Here is a 16393-nt window from a genome sequence, read left to right on the forward strand (position 1 = left end):
GAGTACTTACGAAATTGACTTCAACTTCGGGAGGGAGTAATCTAATTTTGGACAACGATTTGAATTTCAAACTGGATAGTTGGAGTATTAAATGTAGGAGAAAAATTTGGAATGTGAAAAGGAGAGAGGAAATTGTTTTGTGTATAATTATATACAAAATTAGAAAATAATGTTTTTATACCATTGGTTATATAATAGGTTGTGGACCCCATTAAATATAACAAACAAAAATAAACTATAATTATATAAGGTAAATAAATTAAACTATACCCCTATAATATAATTAGCTATTAGTGTTTGCCATCCCATGTAATTTTCCCAATACAATAAGCTTAATATTTTTATTTAGATATTACACTTTTACTTGAAAAAGAACTTGATAAATATTATAAAGATAATTTTATTTGTAGATTTAATTAACAAGTAATAATATTAACATCATGTAATACGTTCTGTCAATATTTATAATTATATTTTTAAATTATAATTTAATTTAATAATTATAAAAAAATATAATTTTTAGAAAAGTGGACTAACCTGACAAGCATGTAGTCCACGTACTTGTGGGCTGGGCAGACCATTTTTTGACTCACAGAAAAAATAGACTAGCACGATTTGACCAATAAAATATCAAAATCTATATAAATTAACCCAAATGAGGTGAACTAATCCATATTGATAGCTCTACCACTAACTATTTACAATTTCAACATTATCATCAATTACAAATGCATAAAACAATTTCAACATTATCATCAATTACAAATGCATAAAAATTTAAGAGTTTATATATTGTAATTAAAATTAAGATGTCTGAAATTAAATGCGTATCTTAAATATGAAGATATGATAATGGTATTTGTTATTAAAGCATTTGAATATATATAATTTCTAAATATTTAAATACAGTAAATATATTTATTTTTTGCTGAACAAATATAATTGAATGTATTTTATTTAAATAAAACAATACTCCAACTAAATATTTTATCAAAAAATATTAGAGAAAATTTTACTCTGGAAAAAACAAAATAGACATTAGAGAAAAACCTGAATAAAATAAAATAGACACACACTTTTTAAGTACTCTTGAGATTTTAGTAAATTTTTTCCGATATTACCCTCAATCAACAAAGAGCCCTAACTTCTTCTTGTTTTTCCCTCCCATCCTTCACCTGCGTTGTTCCTCTGCGATTTCAGTAAGTTTTTCTCTCTGCATTTTTTGTATGCGTTTTGATCACCTTCTAGGTTTATCTGTTTTTTTTTCCATCCGCTTCTTTAATTTTTAATTTGCTTTGGTTTCTGCTCAAATATTCAAAAAAAAAATCAAAAAAACGAGTGTTTTCAAATGTTGATATGATTGAATTGTTCGGATGTTGTTGTTTATAGTTGCATTTTTCTGCTTCGTTTTTTCGAATAAGTGCTATTAATTATTTTTTTTATCAGTTAATACTGTAAAAGAGCTGATGATTCTTAATTGATGCGACAGTGGGGGAGTAGTATTTTTTGTGATTTCCTTTTGGTGTAAAATAGAACTTGTAAATGAAGCTGAGTCCATTTATAGTTCATAAATTTACTGCATGCATAGTCAGGGATCTTTTGGGTTTTCGATGTAATGTTCTGCGCAATCTTTGTGCTTTCCTTTGTGTAATATATGTAGCATTTCAATAAAACAAACTTTATGCCGTGAGCTGAAGGAGGCTTGTGAAGACCTTAAAGACTCTTTATAACCTCCTTTAGCATTTAAAATCAAGGTTACTACATGACTTGACAATGTACTTGCTTAGTTGCTTAATACACTAGTTACACTAGCAATGCTATGTCGATTTTCTGCCGAAAATGTTTTACTATATGAAGCTGACTTGTAACTCCGTATTCGAGCTCTTTATGAAATAGTACATTTTCAAAATAAATGAAATGTAGTAGAAATCTCAGTTATTTTATTTGAAGTAATACACCCCCAAAAAGTTGGTTCTTGATATAATATGTTTTTGCACTTAATCAAGGTGCGGGAAAACTGGCCCAAATACCACATATTTTTTTGTCTTTTGCAATCTGGGTAGCTGTGTTGGCTTGGTATCGAGGATTGGTATAGCTGACAATGAATTTTGGATAGATGCTTAGTTGATGAATTTATTGATATTTACTGTTTGGTCTGGTCATAATGAAGCTGAATGATGGTTTAACCAGATAATTTTTTGGATTTCTTTTGGTATTTTCTCTTGCACGATGATTAGAATTTTCTAAATCTAATTATTTGTTATTTGAGTGTCAGAATGGCATCTACGGGACAGCCACAGTCTTCGTTAAAGAGACCTAGTCCTGGAGTTAATAGAGACGGAGATAAACTGGTTATCACCCCTTTAGGGGCTGGAAATGAAGTGGGACGGTCCTGTGTTTTCATGACTTTTAAAGGGAAAACAATCATGGTAGGCTTTGTCGTTCTTCTACGAAAAATATTTTCTTGGCCACAAGATCTGAACTTGATTAATTACTTTTGATGTTTTTTGCAGTTTGATTGTGGCATACATCCGGGTTACTCAGGCATGTCTGCCTTACCATATTTTGATGAAATTGATCCTTCATCTATTGATGTTCTTCTTGTTACCCAGTAAGTTTTCTGTGCCAGATCTCAGTTATATGATGCTTGTTTTATTGTTTGGGATATTGTATCTCAATTGGACACTGCAGCACAAGTTTTTCTCTTTTCTTTTTCCAAGCATCATTTGATGACTGGCTACCAATTTCTATTTCGTTTTCTTCATTTTGATTTCTTTCTTGGTGGGCAATTTTAAATGTTGATATCTTGGTGTACTGCTTTAAATGTTGAGTGTTAGATGCATTTCCATAATTTTGGTCCAGATTGGATTAGTTTCTCTATATTAAGAGTTAAGACGTTATTTCTCTTATCTCTGCTTCTCAACTTGTCTGTGCGAATGTCTGAGGAAGAGAAGACATGTTCAGGTAGTATCTATTATAGGAATGTGAAACATTATGCTGATTATCCTTTTGATTATTGATCCAAGCAAAACACCAGGCGATTCTTTCCATCTGTTCCTAGCTTTGGTGGACAAAATTACCTGGTATCTTTTGTGGGTGGAACATGACAGGTATCCCGTCGTACTAGGCTCTCATACCACGGTCATAAAAATTAAAAAAAATAAGTAATAATAGAAGACCAGGAGGAAAGAAGAAGTGAATGTTTGTATGAGGAAATTTTCTTTCACATTTAGAGGTATAAATCCATACTAAGACTGAAAGTTTTTGAACGAACACAACCCTTCATATAAGAAGTTATCGGTGCATTTGCAACCTTTGTAAGGATGCGTCATTTTGTTTGCCCTTTTCGATAAGGACAGGGTTTTGTTTTTTAAATAAGGTATTTTTAGGCTTTAAAAGGATCTTTTGATAATTTTACTTTCAAGTTTAGGAGTCATGCTTTTAATACAACATACATGTTGGATGGGCACAAATATCTATTGGTTTGAAGTACTTAGTTGACTCGTTTATAAATGGTTCAGACAGGGAACAGATGCATCAAAGTCATTGAAGAGTGATTAAAAGGAATGGCCATAGTTAGAGAAAAAGAATCTTGGATCACAATTCTTCTAAGTGTTGCCCACCCGGCCAATTGCTAAACATATCTTTCTGTTATTGAGTACAAAATTGTGGGTTTGATTATTCTTATATATTTGTTAAGGTTAACATTTTTTAGATATGCAACATCACTTTGAATCTGCTGATGAAGCTTTACAAAAAGTGCAAGGCACTGAGCAGACCGGTGATATAATTTGTGTCATTTACAGAAGAAAGTCTGCACGAAAAGGCTAACAAAAAAAGGTTCTATTCTTAAGGCTGATTAGGTTGTTCCTTTTGCCTTCCGAAATTCTTCTATTCCTCTCTTCCCAGCAGTCCACCAAATGACAAGAGGAATAGTATTCCATAGTTTTGACTATTTTAGCAGTTGCTGGATAGAATAATTTTTTTTCCCACTATTTATTGTTATTGTTTAATTGAGCAGTGGGAGGACTAAGGAGTGGTTGAATGGTGTGGGCTGGATCAAGTTTCAGTTTATTATCTATTTTATGTGGTTCTGATTTTGAGCAACTTACTTGTGCACCCGTTAGTTGTCTCTGCAGTGGCCATCGAGTCCCTTGTCACGTGTTATAACTGTTGACCGTTCATTGATTGTTTCTTTTTTATTCTTATTTTATTGGTTTCTGTTCCTGTTTATCTTACTTGGCTACTCACTTTAACTTGTTCTAATGCTTTGCAGTTTTCACTTGGATCATGCTGCATCCCTTCCTTATTTTCTTGAAAAGGTTTATTCAGGGGTTCATGGTCTTTTTATTCTGTACATTTAGTACTTATTTGCTGGTTCATATGGGTTCTTTTTATGTTCAGACTACATTTAAGGGGCGTGTTTTCATGACACATGCCACAAAGGCAATATACAAGTTGCTTTTGTCAGATTATGTTAAAGTTAGCAAAGTCTCTGTTGAAGATATGTTGTTTGATGAACATGACATTCTTCACTCCATGGAAAAAATTGAGGTTTGTTTTCAACATCCCATGCTTAATCTTCACGCAGTTGTATGATTAGTCATTCGGATTATAGATTCATACTCTTGTGAGGTCTTGGTTTGAAAACAGGTTCTACACTGAACAACGTATTTTCACTCCATTACTAGTCTGTGTTGTACATCTGGTCCACATGTAGACCTCTTGGAAGTTCTTCTGTCTTGGATAACACTGTGGATATCTAGCCTTCTATTTATAAGCTTTTTGGAAGAAAAAACCCTTTTCTGTATAGGATTTTTTCAAGTCCTGCATAAGGTTTTATCCCTTGAATAATGGTTAATATTTAATAAGGTATAATTGTTGGTGTGTTTATATTGCCCAATTAATGTTTAGAGAAATATAGAAGATAAGAAAGATGTGGTTTTCTGCATATTTTTCATAATATTTGCAGATTCCCCTCATGTTTGCACATTGGATATGGCTTTCGACAACAAAAAAAAAACTTGTAATCAGGACTTTTGGAGGTTGCTTGGTCTAAGATTATGATATATGAGAGTACATGCTATCGAATTTCTAGGGTTGAATCATCATATTGTTTGATTTTCTATATTGATAGTAAATTGTAGCATTGTTGAACTAGTGTTTTGACAGACAGTGAGTTGTTGGCAAAGGTGATTATGATTGAAATTAGATAGGGCCTAGGGGTGGATTATCATATTGTTAGATTTGCTATTTTGATTGTAAATTTTAGCATTATTGAAATAGTGATATGACAGACAATGAGTTGTTGGCAGGGTGATCGTGATTAGATATTTTGATTGATCCATCAGATAAGAATGTCTCAATATTGATGGTTCAATTAAATATTCAGAATGACTGTTTAATAACTAGAACCTCTCAGTAATTATCACTAATTTTATTGGTCAGGCTTCTCTATAAAGAGCAGGCTTCTCTATAAAGAGCTTCCCTATGTGTACTTCTTTTCATTTAGGTTAAGCCGTTAAGCTCATTTAGTGTTAGCAGTATTTAGGGCATTCGGGTCTTTTCAACAGAAGAGGTGTTTATCTACACCTTTTTTACCATACACACCCGTATTTTCAGCTGCAGCACTTCTATCCAAACATGTAATTGGTTATTTGAAATTTCAGCTGCAGCATTAAAAGAAGTGTTTTTCAACACTTTGGTACTAAAGCTACTTAAAATCCGCTAAGCCAAACGGGCTCTAAGTCTAAATAGAACCAATAAAAATTTAATTTGATTTGTATTTCTTTTCCTGATTAGAACTAATTTGCTAAAGTAATAGATTGTGGTGGCCTGGAGAGTGAGGGGGTGTAGTGAAGGGAAGGGACGGTGGGGTGATAGTGAAACTAATTTGGTGGTGTGGTGGGAGCACGAACCCTAAAAAGAGTTTCCTTGGCCTACTGCCTACAAGCTGGATATGAAAGCAACTCAAATATATTATTTCTTCACCTGGATATTTGAATTCTGACTCTATTATTTGATCTCCTTGGACCATAATATGGTTGTGCTGCAGAAAATTTAATTCTATTGGACATTTTTGGCTTTCCCTTGTTTGCTGTCCTGAATGAGTGTTATGTGTAGCTTACACTAAATGGTCTTTTAGAGAAGCTATTGAAGTTTGACTGTGCTTTTCATTTAGCTGAAGGAGTCTTAGATCGTGCTTTGAATATGCTATTTGGATATAAGAAACATTATTCTTACTGAAACAAGAGGGATGGATCGGGCTTTGGATATGCTTTTGTATACCTCATGGAACATCTGCAACCTTGGAGAAATACATGTTTTATGAATGTCAGAGAGTATACACAGTGATGCACCTGCATCGTTAGCCTTGAACTACTCTTTTCTTACTATTTCCTGCTAAACAAAATTCTTCTTTTCCATCCTCAAAAAAGAATGAAGTTGAACCTTTTTCATTCTTTTGGAATTGTTATTGACCAGTTTGTTGTTGTTGAGCTCATTAGAACTATTGGCTTAGGTGCACCCGGGGCTTTGGTCTAGTGGTAAGAGCATAGCACGTGACGTGAATTAGGCACACATCATGGTTTCGAACATTACTGCAGAAAAAAGCCCAGTATATTAAGTGGAGAAGGATAGAGCGGCAGACCCATTACCCACCTAGTTCCAAACCTTGCTTCATGTCCTCAGGGAGTTCTCGATTATCACAAATAAGGAAGGAAAAAAAAGAACTGTTGTCTTAGGTTCTGTGAGTATGCTTATGTAGTTACATGATCTTCTTAGTTTATTTATGAGAGGAGAAACTAGAAAAGGGTGTTTGTGTCATAACCATGCAGCTATTTCTTGAATCGGTGTATTAGAACTCCTTACCCATTTGACCTTATCACAGAAACTACCAAGTCATTACTCTCATACTTCCATCATATTAGCTCTGATGTTTATTTTCTTGGAAATTTGAATTTTTTAGTCATGGTAATATTGTCTATGTCCTCCCATTAATAACCTTGTGGAATGATGGTATCTTTGCCAATTTGACTCCTTTTGTCTTTTATTAATAGTCAAAGATGCTTTTCAGATATTGAGGTAGAAGTGAAGTGCTATGGAGAATGATTTCTTCTAACAAGATTACAGAACGATAAAAATAGCAGACCTTTCTATTTGTTTACCAATGTACTAATGCCATGACCCTAGAAATGCTGTTGCTCTTGGACTGTAAAAGCAACGAAAACCAGTTCTAATTTGAAATACATTTTTTATGCTGGACACATCACGTTATCACCAAATGAGCAGATTATATTACCTTTTGCTTTTGTTTCTACATAAACATTACACTAGGAGTGAGGTGCTGGAGGGGGAAAAAAAAGGACCTCCCGGAAAATGGAAATGGAACAACCTTCTCCTTAAGCTCAACTTAAAAAGAAGAAAGAAATCATTTGTAGGGAATGGCACCAAATTTTTAATTTTTTCTCCCTTTGAGAGGAAAGAGAAGCATATCCTGATTATTAGATGTTTGTCATTCAGTGTTAACATGTTTTGAGTTTTTTCTTTTTTCTAATTTTATTTTTGGGGAACCATGTTCGGTGTAGGTTCACTTTTGTATACCACTTGTATTCTGGAATTTTCCCCACCATATCAATGAATTATTACTCATCATTTTTTAAATCAGACAATATATTTTGTTAAGCTTATTTTGGCATGTGAAAACTTCTTTTGTAGGTTATCGACTTCCATCAGACTATGGAAGTAAATGGTATTCGCTTTTGGTGTTATACTGCTGGCCATGTCCTTGGTGCTGCCATGTTTATGGTTGATATTGCTGGTGTTCGAGTTCTCTATACAGGAGACTATTCCCGTGAAGAAGACAGGCATCTCCGTGCAGCTGAGATCCCACAATTTTCTCCAGATGTTTGCATTATAGAATCAACTTATGGTGTTCAACTCCATATGCCCCGTCAGATAAGAGAGAAGCTTTTCACTGATGTCATACATTCAACACTGATGCAAGGGGGTCGGGTGCTGATTCCTGCTTATGCCTTGGGACGTGCACAGGAACTTCTCCTTATCCTGGAGGAATATTGGTCTAACCATCCTGAACTAGCTAACTTCCCCATATATTATGCTTCTCCACTTGCAAGAAGGTGCATGGCTGTCTATCAGACTTACATCAATGCCATGAATGAAAGGATCCGCAATCAATTTATCAGCGCAAATCCCTTTAATTTTAAGCATATATCTTCCCTGAACAGTATTGAAGATTTTATAGACAACAAGCCATGTGTGGTGATGGCAAGTCCAGGTAGTCTTCAAAGTGGTTTGTCGAGGCAACTGTTCGATAAATGGTGCTCTGACAAGAAAAATGCGTGTGTCATACCTGGGTATGTAGTGGAAGGGACCTTGGCTAAGACTATCATCAATGAACCAAAGGAAGTCACTCTCACAAATGGCTTGTCTGCTCCACTTAATATGCAGGTTCATTATATTTCATTCTCAGCTCACGCAGATTATGCTCAGACGAGTTCCTTCTTGAAAGAACTTATGCCTCCCAACATAATTCTAGTCCACGGAGCATCTAATGAGATGGATAGACTCAAGCAGAAACTTACCTCCCTCTTTGCTGATGGGAATACTAAAATAATCACTCCCAAGAACTGCCAGTCAGTTGAAATGCACTTCAACTCTGATAAAATGGCCAAAACTATTGGAAAGCTGGCTGAAAAGACCCCTGAAGTGGGCGAAATTGTCAGTGGTTTACTTGTGAAGAAAGGTTTCACTTACCAGATCATGGCACCTGATGATCTCCATGTCTTTTCTCAGCTATCCACTGCAAATGTCACACAGAGAATAACTATCCCCTATTCAGGTGCTTTTGCTGTTATACAACACAGGCTTAAGCAGATCTATGAAAGTGTAGAGTCCTCAACAGATGAGGAATCTGGTGTACCAACTTTGCGGGTGCATGAGCGAGTGATGGTGAAGCAGGAATCAGAGAATCATCTCTCCGTTCATTGGACAGCAGATCCAATTTGTGATATGGTATCTGACTCCGTGGTGGCATTGGTTCTGAATGCCAGCAGGGAGATGCCTAAAGTATCAATTGACTCGGAAACTCCCCTTAATGAGGAAGAAGATGCAAAGAAGACTGAGAAAATAGTCCATGCACTCCTGGTTTCTATGTTTGGTAATGTGAAAGTTGGGGACGGTGGTAAGCTGGTTATCAATTTTGATGGGATTTTGGCTCATCTGGACAAACAAACTGGTGACGTCGAGTGTGAAAATGAAGCTCTCAAGGAGAGAGTTAAGACTGCATACTGGCGAATTAGAAGTGCAGTGAAGCCAATACCGCTTTCTACATCTTAGCCTCTTGTATTATCTTTTGTAACCGTGTTAAGAGTTTCTATGCAAGAAGCATATTGTAGTTTATTTTCAGCTTCATAGTTCATAGACAGGAAGAAAAATTTATTCTAAATCTTCAAGTCTCTTCAGTAATTCTATCCTTCCTTCAACTTTGCTTGATCTGAAAATTTTTCTGTTTCAACTTCTGGAGGTTGGTCTTGTGCATTTTGTTAGAATTTTGATCTCTGGAATTTGAAAACTTCGAGTGCATCAATATATATTGATTTAGGTATTAGCGAAACGTTCAATGGTCAAGGTAGGTTTGTTCTATTGAAATAAATATTATAAAATGTGGTGGATGAAGATGTGACGGGCAATATATGTACTACGATTCTTTCTGAAATTAACGGGTGTATATGTACCCTATATATATACATGGAATTGTGTTTGGGTGTTAGTGAGGTAGTAGATAGCTCGTGAAGTAATCAAGGTGTGTATCTGGGTGTTAGTGAGGTAGTAGATAGCTCGTGAAGTAATCATGTTTTTTCGGGTCGTAGGACACCAATAAGATAGGATCGTATTACCATAATATAGAATTTATATATTTTTTTAATCTTTTGTTTGTAATTTTGCTAGAGTTAAATAAGTCTAAAAAGATGATGAATTCTTTTGGAAGAATATGGAGTAATATATAGTTGGCAAAAGGCAATAACACACCTTTTTTTTAAATATAAGAGCAGAAAAGGACAATAACTCAGTTGATTCACTATCTAAATTTTACTTTATTGACGAGGTTTTTCCTCTTCCCATCTGGACAAACTATTTTTTAATTTGTTTTAATTAAAAAAAAAAAACTCTGAAAAAATAATAAATCATGGATGTGTGATTTATCACACCAAGGAATGATGAGGAGGTAGAGAATCAACATGTTAGGGCCGAATATATTATAGGATACTATAGTTAAGTTAACTATATGAAATATGTCATCTCCTTATATCAATATCAAATAAAAAATGTATGTAATGTACACCTTATTGAGGCAGATACATACATCAAAGAAGATGATATATTTTATATGATTAACTTAACTACTTAATAAATGAGTAAGAACACACACTATAAAAATTCTAATTTGTATTGATAGATCGTAGATGAAACACTTTATTAGAAGTTAAGACACTTACTTAGAACCGAATTTAGTTTGAATATCCAAATGTAATATTTTAAAGTTCGTGGACTAAAGTATTGTAGTTCACAAACAACAAGGACAAAATTGGTTATATTAGTCTTATAGTTTTCCATTTAGCATTTCCAGAAATCCATGGCATAATTCCATATCCACTAAATAAATTATTTATTTTAACAAAAATTAAAAAAAAATAGCAAAAGAAAATCAGGCTAGGGGATGAATCCCCCTTTCTCCATTGCCAATCTGCTCTGAATCTGCAAACAAAGCAAAATCATCTTCCATTTCATGGAAAATCGGCAAAAAAATTGAAAAAATACCCATAAAAATCCAATCTTGATTCTCAATTCACCGGCCATGCGCCACCGGAAGTCGTCGGAGCTGAAAAGACCAGGATCTGACCTCCTTCAACAGCCTGACGCCGACCCACCTCGTTATCGAGGTGTTCGTAAACGGCCATGGGGTAGATTCGCAGCAGAGATTAGAGATCCGATTAAAAAGACTCGAGTTTGGCTGGGTACCTTTGACACAGCTGAAGACGCCGCACGCGCTTACGACGATGCTGCACGCGCTCTCCGTGGAGCTAAGGCGAAAACTAATTTCAATATGTTACCTCTAACAGATGATCCTTATGATGATGAGTTTGAGCTTTTCCCCAATCCGAGACCGGCTTCTAGCAGTATGAGCAGTACGTTGGAATCGTCTAGTGGGCCTCGTGGCGGATCGAGTAGTAAGGTGACCCGGATGAAGATTCCTCGCCCAGTTCGTCCGATGGAGGAATGCCGGAGTGATTGCGATTCGTCGTCGTCTGTGGTGGATGATCGGTGTGATGTTGATCAAACGTCATCGTTTGTGACCAAACAACCTCTGCCGTTCGATCTGAATCTGCCACCTCCGTCGGATAACGATGGAGTTGATGTTGATGATTTGCACGTCACCGCTTTATGCCTCTAATTTACCCTTCTGTTACGGTGATGTTTGTTGTTAATTAATTTGATGATGAAGAAAAAAGAAAAAAAAAAAGGAAGTTCTTTTAGTTTTCGTTGTCAAATCTTCTTACTTTTTTTTTCAAATTTTGCTCGGAAAAATGATGTACTCAAATGGTGGATGATGAAAAACAAAATGGATTTTTAGATTATGTGTAGATTAGTGTAATGAGTCATGATGCGATCTGTATTAAGAAAGATTGTATCTGTATTTGTGTCTGTATCACAAAAAACATTGGATCTGATCTTGAGTTACTGTCATCTCTTGATCTATCTCCCTTGCATTTTTTTTAAACCTTTTTGTATATAGGAAGTTGGAATTTATAATAAGAACTTATACTTGCTCAGCTCTGTCGAGTCGTTTTATGAGTTGTTATGTATTACCCTTAGCTAATCGGAGACCTGTATTTGTTTGTGTTATGTGTGTCATCTTTCTGTACAATCACTAGGACTATTCTTGATGCATCATGATTCATGACTACTTCAGGATTATAAAGCGTGCACACAATTAATTATGTCATTAACATCTGTTAAACAGATGAATTAGTTATTGACACTTGAGAGGAATATTAGCAGTGAAGAAAGAAAAACACCATCGTATGGTATATGCTTTTTGTCCTTCATATAAGTAGATTGATACTTTCGAATCAGCAAGTAGAAGTATTGCTGCTTGAGAAAATATGCCGTGGAGGATGTTAATGAGATAGCAGACCCAGCCCTCAACGGAACACTTGAAAGAAAATAATTGTGGTAGAGAAGAAGGTCTATGTAAAAGATATTAATTGGACCAGCTCTGCAGTCTCCTTTTGTCACCTTATATATTTTCTTGTGATGAACCACTCAACTGCCCAGCAACAGAACGACACAAATTCTTGTTGAATGAGTTGTCCTGAATTCCTTTCAGCTGGCTATATTCATCATTAAGCTTGGTTCAAGAGCAAGTGGTCATCCATCTCTAGATGGAATGCTTCATTTGAGTATGGAAATTGCTCCTGAGGTAAGCCGCTAATTTTTCAAGTGAAATTTATTTTCATGCGTCTTTTTTCAAAAAATGAGCCTTTTAAATGTGTCCTGGTAAGTTTCTGAGATGTTTTTTTTTTAAAACCAAAGTTTAACTGCTTTTGTTCTGTGGTAAGAACTTCCGCTTAATACCTCTCTGAACTGAAGGAAAATTATTCAAGTGTCCTTTGCAGAATGACTTGATGAAGTTAAAACTCTAGATTTCGAAAAAGTATATCATTTTCAAGTTTTAGATTACTTTTTATGGGTTAAACAAGAATTCTTTTTCATGGGTTTTGAAGTGTCAGTGGTGGAAGTTACTACCCTCACCTGTTTATGAACTTGTATAATATATCGTGGTGTTTGTTATCTGCCTATGTTATTCCACAATGAAGGCTTACAAATGGTACTTTTGATTAGTAAAATGCTTTTTAACAAATACAAGTGTACAACTAACAAGTTAAATTGCAAGTATCTGTGGCATAAGTTATTTGGATTGTTTGACTAAACTGTTGTTGCTCCATCTTCAATTAGTGTATCTTTTTGGTGGCACAAAAAATGAGAAGATCTTATGTTGAGGGCTTTTGCTGGTGCTTGATTGTATGTTTGATTTGATCACAATAATGATCACAGCAACCTCAGCCACGATTTGGAGAATCTCATCTCTGCCTTATGGACCTTAGGCGGTTGCTGTGATTTCTCTAGTATGTGAAATAGTAGTCATCTGAACTTACATTTCTTACTGTCAACCATATGCAAGCTGGGATCGAGCTCCAGCAGCTCTTCTGCCTCACTATACCTCCCATGTTGTTCCAACACATCAGCAGGTCTCCTGTGGACTTTGGCATAGCCCACTAAACTCCTATGACTGCACAGTGAATAAAAAGATGATTGAGGGTCTCAGATTCCTTCCCACAAAAAAAAACATCTGAATATAAGTCAGGCATGCCTCTTTAGCAACCGACATGTACTTTGTATGGTATTTTAACCTTACAGATATGTTTCCAAGGCCATATGCATTGATTCCCAGAAGCATTAAAAATTGTATAAGCAGAACTAACTGAGAATAGGCCTTAACTAGCTTCCAACTTGCTCTCTTTTCATTGTTTTTATATCTCCCGATCAACCTTCTGACATTCCACCCTAAGATTAAGCGCTTCTCATCAGAACTTAACCTAAAAGTATCACTTCAAGACTCAAATACCCAAGTATAAGATAGTGATAAGTTGGTAACAATCCCAACTTATCTATGGTCCAGGTAATTTTCTGCTGGCCGATATTGTGGGATGTCACATGACTGCTATTGTAACTTAGCTCCACCCCTCTCCTCTTAAGCTCTTTGCACAAAGATGCTGTAGAACTTCCATACTTGATGTCAGATGATGTAAAAAATCTGGCATATTTAAGTATCAACACTCATCGGGTTTCGAACTTGAGACCTCCAACATGGAAGTCCCAAGCTCAAACCACTCGGCCACCCCGAAGGGTGTCTTGTAATTTTTACTTTCTACTTTCTAACTGGTTTTCGTTTTTCAGTTTTTTTCTTTTGTTTCTTGAGATCAGTTTAATAGATATATAGAGATATACTATTCTCTTCTAATTTTGACTATAAATAAGATATACATGTGGAGTATGAAAAAGCAATTGATGTTTATAAATAACTTCATATTATCAATTAAGGGAATGATCCTGAAATATAATTATACAGTACCTCTTTAACTCTTTTGTGGTGAACTATTTAGAATTAATTCACAAGAATTTATATTGCCATAAAGAAAAAGGGAACTATATAATTGTTAACCCGTTTTCTTTTCTGGTTCATTACTGATGCTTGTATTAATTATTATATAAACTACTTTCTAGTCAAGTCGCTTGAAGAATTGCATAATGATCAATCAAGCTACTTGAATGTGGATCACATGTACTAGTAGCTATTAAAGCGGTATAAAGTTTAAAGTACAAAAGAACATGTCACTTCAACACCTAAAACTGGAACGCATCACCAAATTATGTGGTATATCACAATTTTTTTGTGAACAATAATTCCTTGTAAGAGAGGAAATTTTTTCTTAGGTGTGCTTGTCTTCATCATTTAATTAAGTTTATTTGTTGTATTTAATTTAGCACATAAGTGACAATGCTATTCAACTAGATGTGATACACTGTTAGTAGACTGCCTCATCTTTCCATCTGTTCAAGCCTTGGGGACGTGTATCTGTGTGGGTGGGAGGTAGTAGGTACCCCGTGGAATTAGTCAAGGTACGTGCAAGCTGAAGATATACTTGGCACTCTGATTTTATTATTGCGCGACAATGAGCTTCTTAATAACAAGTTACAGTTTGCTTGCCAATTACCTCTAGTTATGATGAACTCGAAGGCCATTATTTTGCCCACAATGTGGCAAAAGAACCTGTTCTTTTTTTACTCAATTTTCATTTCCTGATAAGCTGTTTTATGCTCCAACGCACATCAGCGATATGCTTTCTGCTAGTCGAAGTAAGGTGTCTGTACTAACTCTGCACACATGCTTCTGCTGCTTCATCTTTCTTTCTATGTATAAAGCTTGTTAAGAAAATGGTATAAGGTATGCATCATTCCATAACCTTTGGAGAGATGATGCTGCAGCCTGCAGGACAGAGGGGACTGCAACACCCCATAAGCAAATACTTAAATTTTTTGCCATCTTGGTGGTGAAAATTCAGCTTTTTAATAAATAATATTGTGAAGAATTCAGGTTCATGCTAGAGATTAGGCAGGACACAAGCTTTAAGTAGGCGTAGACACAGTGGTGCATATAAAAGCACAGAACTCACAGATATGTGGCAAAAGGGGGTCGATGGGTCAACAAAAGAAGATATAATTACGAGTATGTACTCATTATGAACAATCTGAAGAAATATCTAAAGGTAGCTGAACTATGCAATTTCTAAGCGTTTCATGTAATATAGCTAGGTTGTTTTCTGTTTGTGTGCTTTACCTTGTCAAAATGTATTATTTTGACTGGCTTTTTTGGTAAATGGATTTACAGCTAAATAAGACAGGTTTGAGCCGTCTATTCCAGATGAAAGAGAAAAAGATATGCCCTGTTAGTGATCCCTTTGGTAAAGGCTACCTGAGTAGTGTCTTCCTTCGGATTAAACTTGAAACAAAATGTGCTTGCTTTGAGAACATGTTTGTGGATCTCCAAAGAAATTAACATTTAGATGCAAATCCTTGAGTAATTTTGTTTTTGCATTCTATCTGTAGGTTGGAAAGCTTGAAGAAGCTGTGTATTATATGGCAGGACAATTGAAAACTTCTACTGTTTGTGGGAGACTATGATTACTTGGTCAAGTTACTGGAGGAGATTCTGCGTTTACTGATTGTCGCTGTTATTTTATTAGCAGCCTAGCACTAGTATACTGCTGGACATCACCAAACAAATAAAGTGTGGAAGTTCCCATTTACAAAAATCTGTTCATCACATTACTGAGCTACTGAATTATACTACTATTTTCTCCTAAGTTTTCCCATTTACAAAAATCTGTGCATCAGAATACTGAGCAACAATTAGTGTATTACAGCAAGGAGGCTACAGAAGTAGTATTGAATTCTTTCCTCATTTTCGCATGGGAATTGGTCTTGCAATGGAGGAAGCATGCTGAATGTAAGGAGAGGAATTGCCACTTTTGCAGTCGTTTGGCTTTTACCTTGTGTTGCCACTTGCAAGAACGTCTTTTTACTTTGTTTTTTTTTTTGTAATTATTTTCCCCTTCCAAATCCCTAATAGAATTTGTTAATCTAGCAATCTGGGTTATGCTTGAACTGGCTGTTGAAAATGTTATCAGTCACTTCACTGGTACTTGTTCACAATTTCTGAGTCATTTAAACTCTAAAAAGAGACCAGCGG

At 35.3% G+C, this 16393-nt stretch overlaps 2 protein-coding genes across 3 annotated transcripts; both read left to right on the forward strand.

Annotated features, from left to right (window-relative positions):
• The first annotated feature begins 1070 nt into the window (after positions 1 to 1070).
• Positions 1071 to 9521, forward strand: LOC101265747 (cleavage and polyadenylation specificity factor subunit 3-I). 2 transcript variants are annotated; one of them, XM_004243458.5, is made up of 6 exons: positions 1071 to 1199; positions 2276 to 2429; positions 2514 to 2611; positions 4277 to 4322; positions 4405 to 4554; positions 7717 to 9521. In XM_004243458.5, exons 2-6 carry the CDS (start codon positions 2277 to 2279, stop codon positions 9355 to 9357), a joined length of 2088 nt encoding a protein of 695 aa, XP_004243506.1. In that variant the 5' UTR covers positions 1071 to 1199; position 2276; the 3' UTR covers positions 9358 to 9521. The 2 variants fall into 2 exon arrangements, with proteins under 2 accessions (XP_004243506.1, XP_025887823.1); XM_026032038.2 differs by having other exon boundaries at positions 1097 to 1199; positions 2270 to 2429.
• A 1016-nt stretch (positions 9522 to 10537) lies between these two features.
• Positions 10538 to 11852, forward strand: ERF-F3 (ethylene response factor F.3). Its single transcript, XM_004243457.5, has one exon. The coding sequence runs from the start codon at positions 10877 to 10879 to the stop codon at positions 11471 to 11473; it is 597 nt and encodes a 198-aa protein (XP_004243505.1). The 5' UTR covers positions 10538 to 10876; the 3' UTR covers positions 11474 to 11852.
• Positions 11853 to 16393: the final 4541 nt, after the last annotated feature.

This window comes from Solanum lycopersicum, chromosome 7, assembly GCF_036512215.1.
Source record: "Solanum lycopersicum chromosome 7, SLM_r2.1".
Taxonomy (NCBI): domain Eukaryota; kingdom Viridiplantae; phylum Streptophyta; class Magnoliopsida; order Solanales; family Solanaceae; genus Solanum; species Solanum lycopersicum.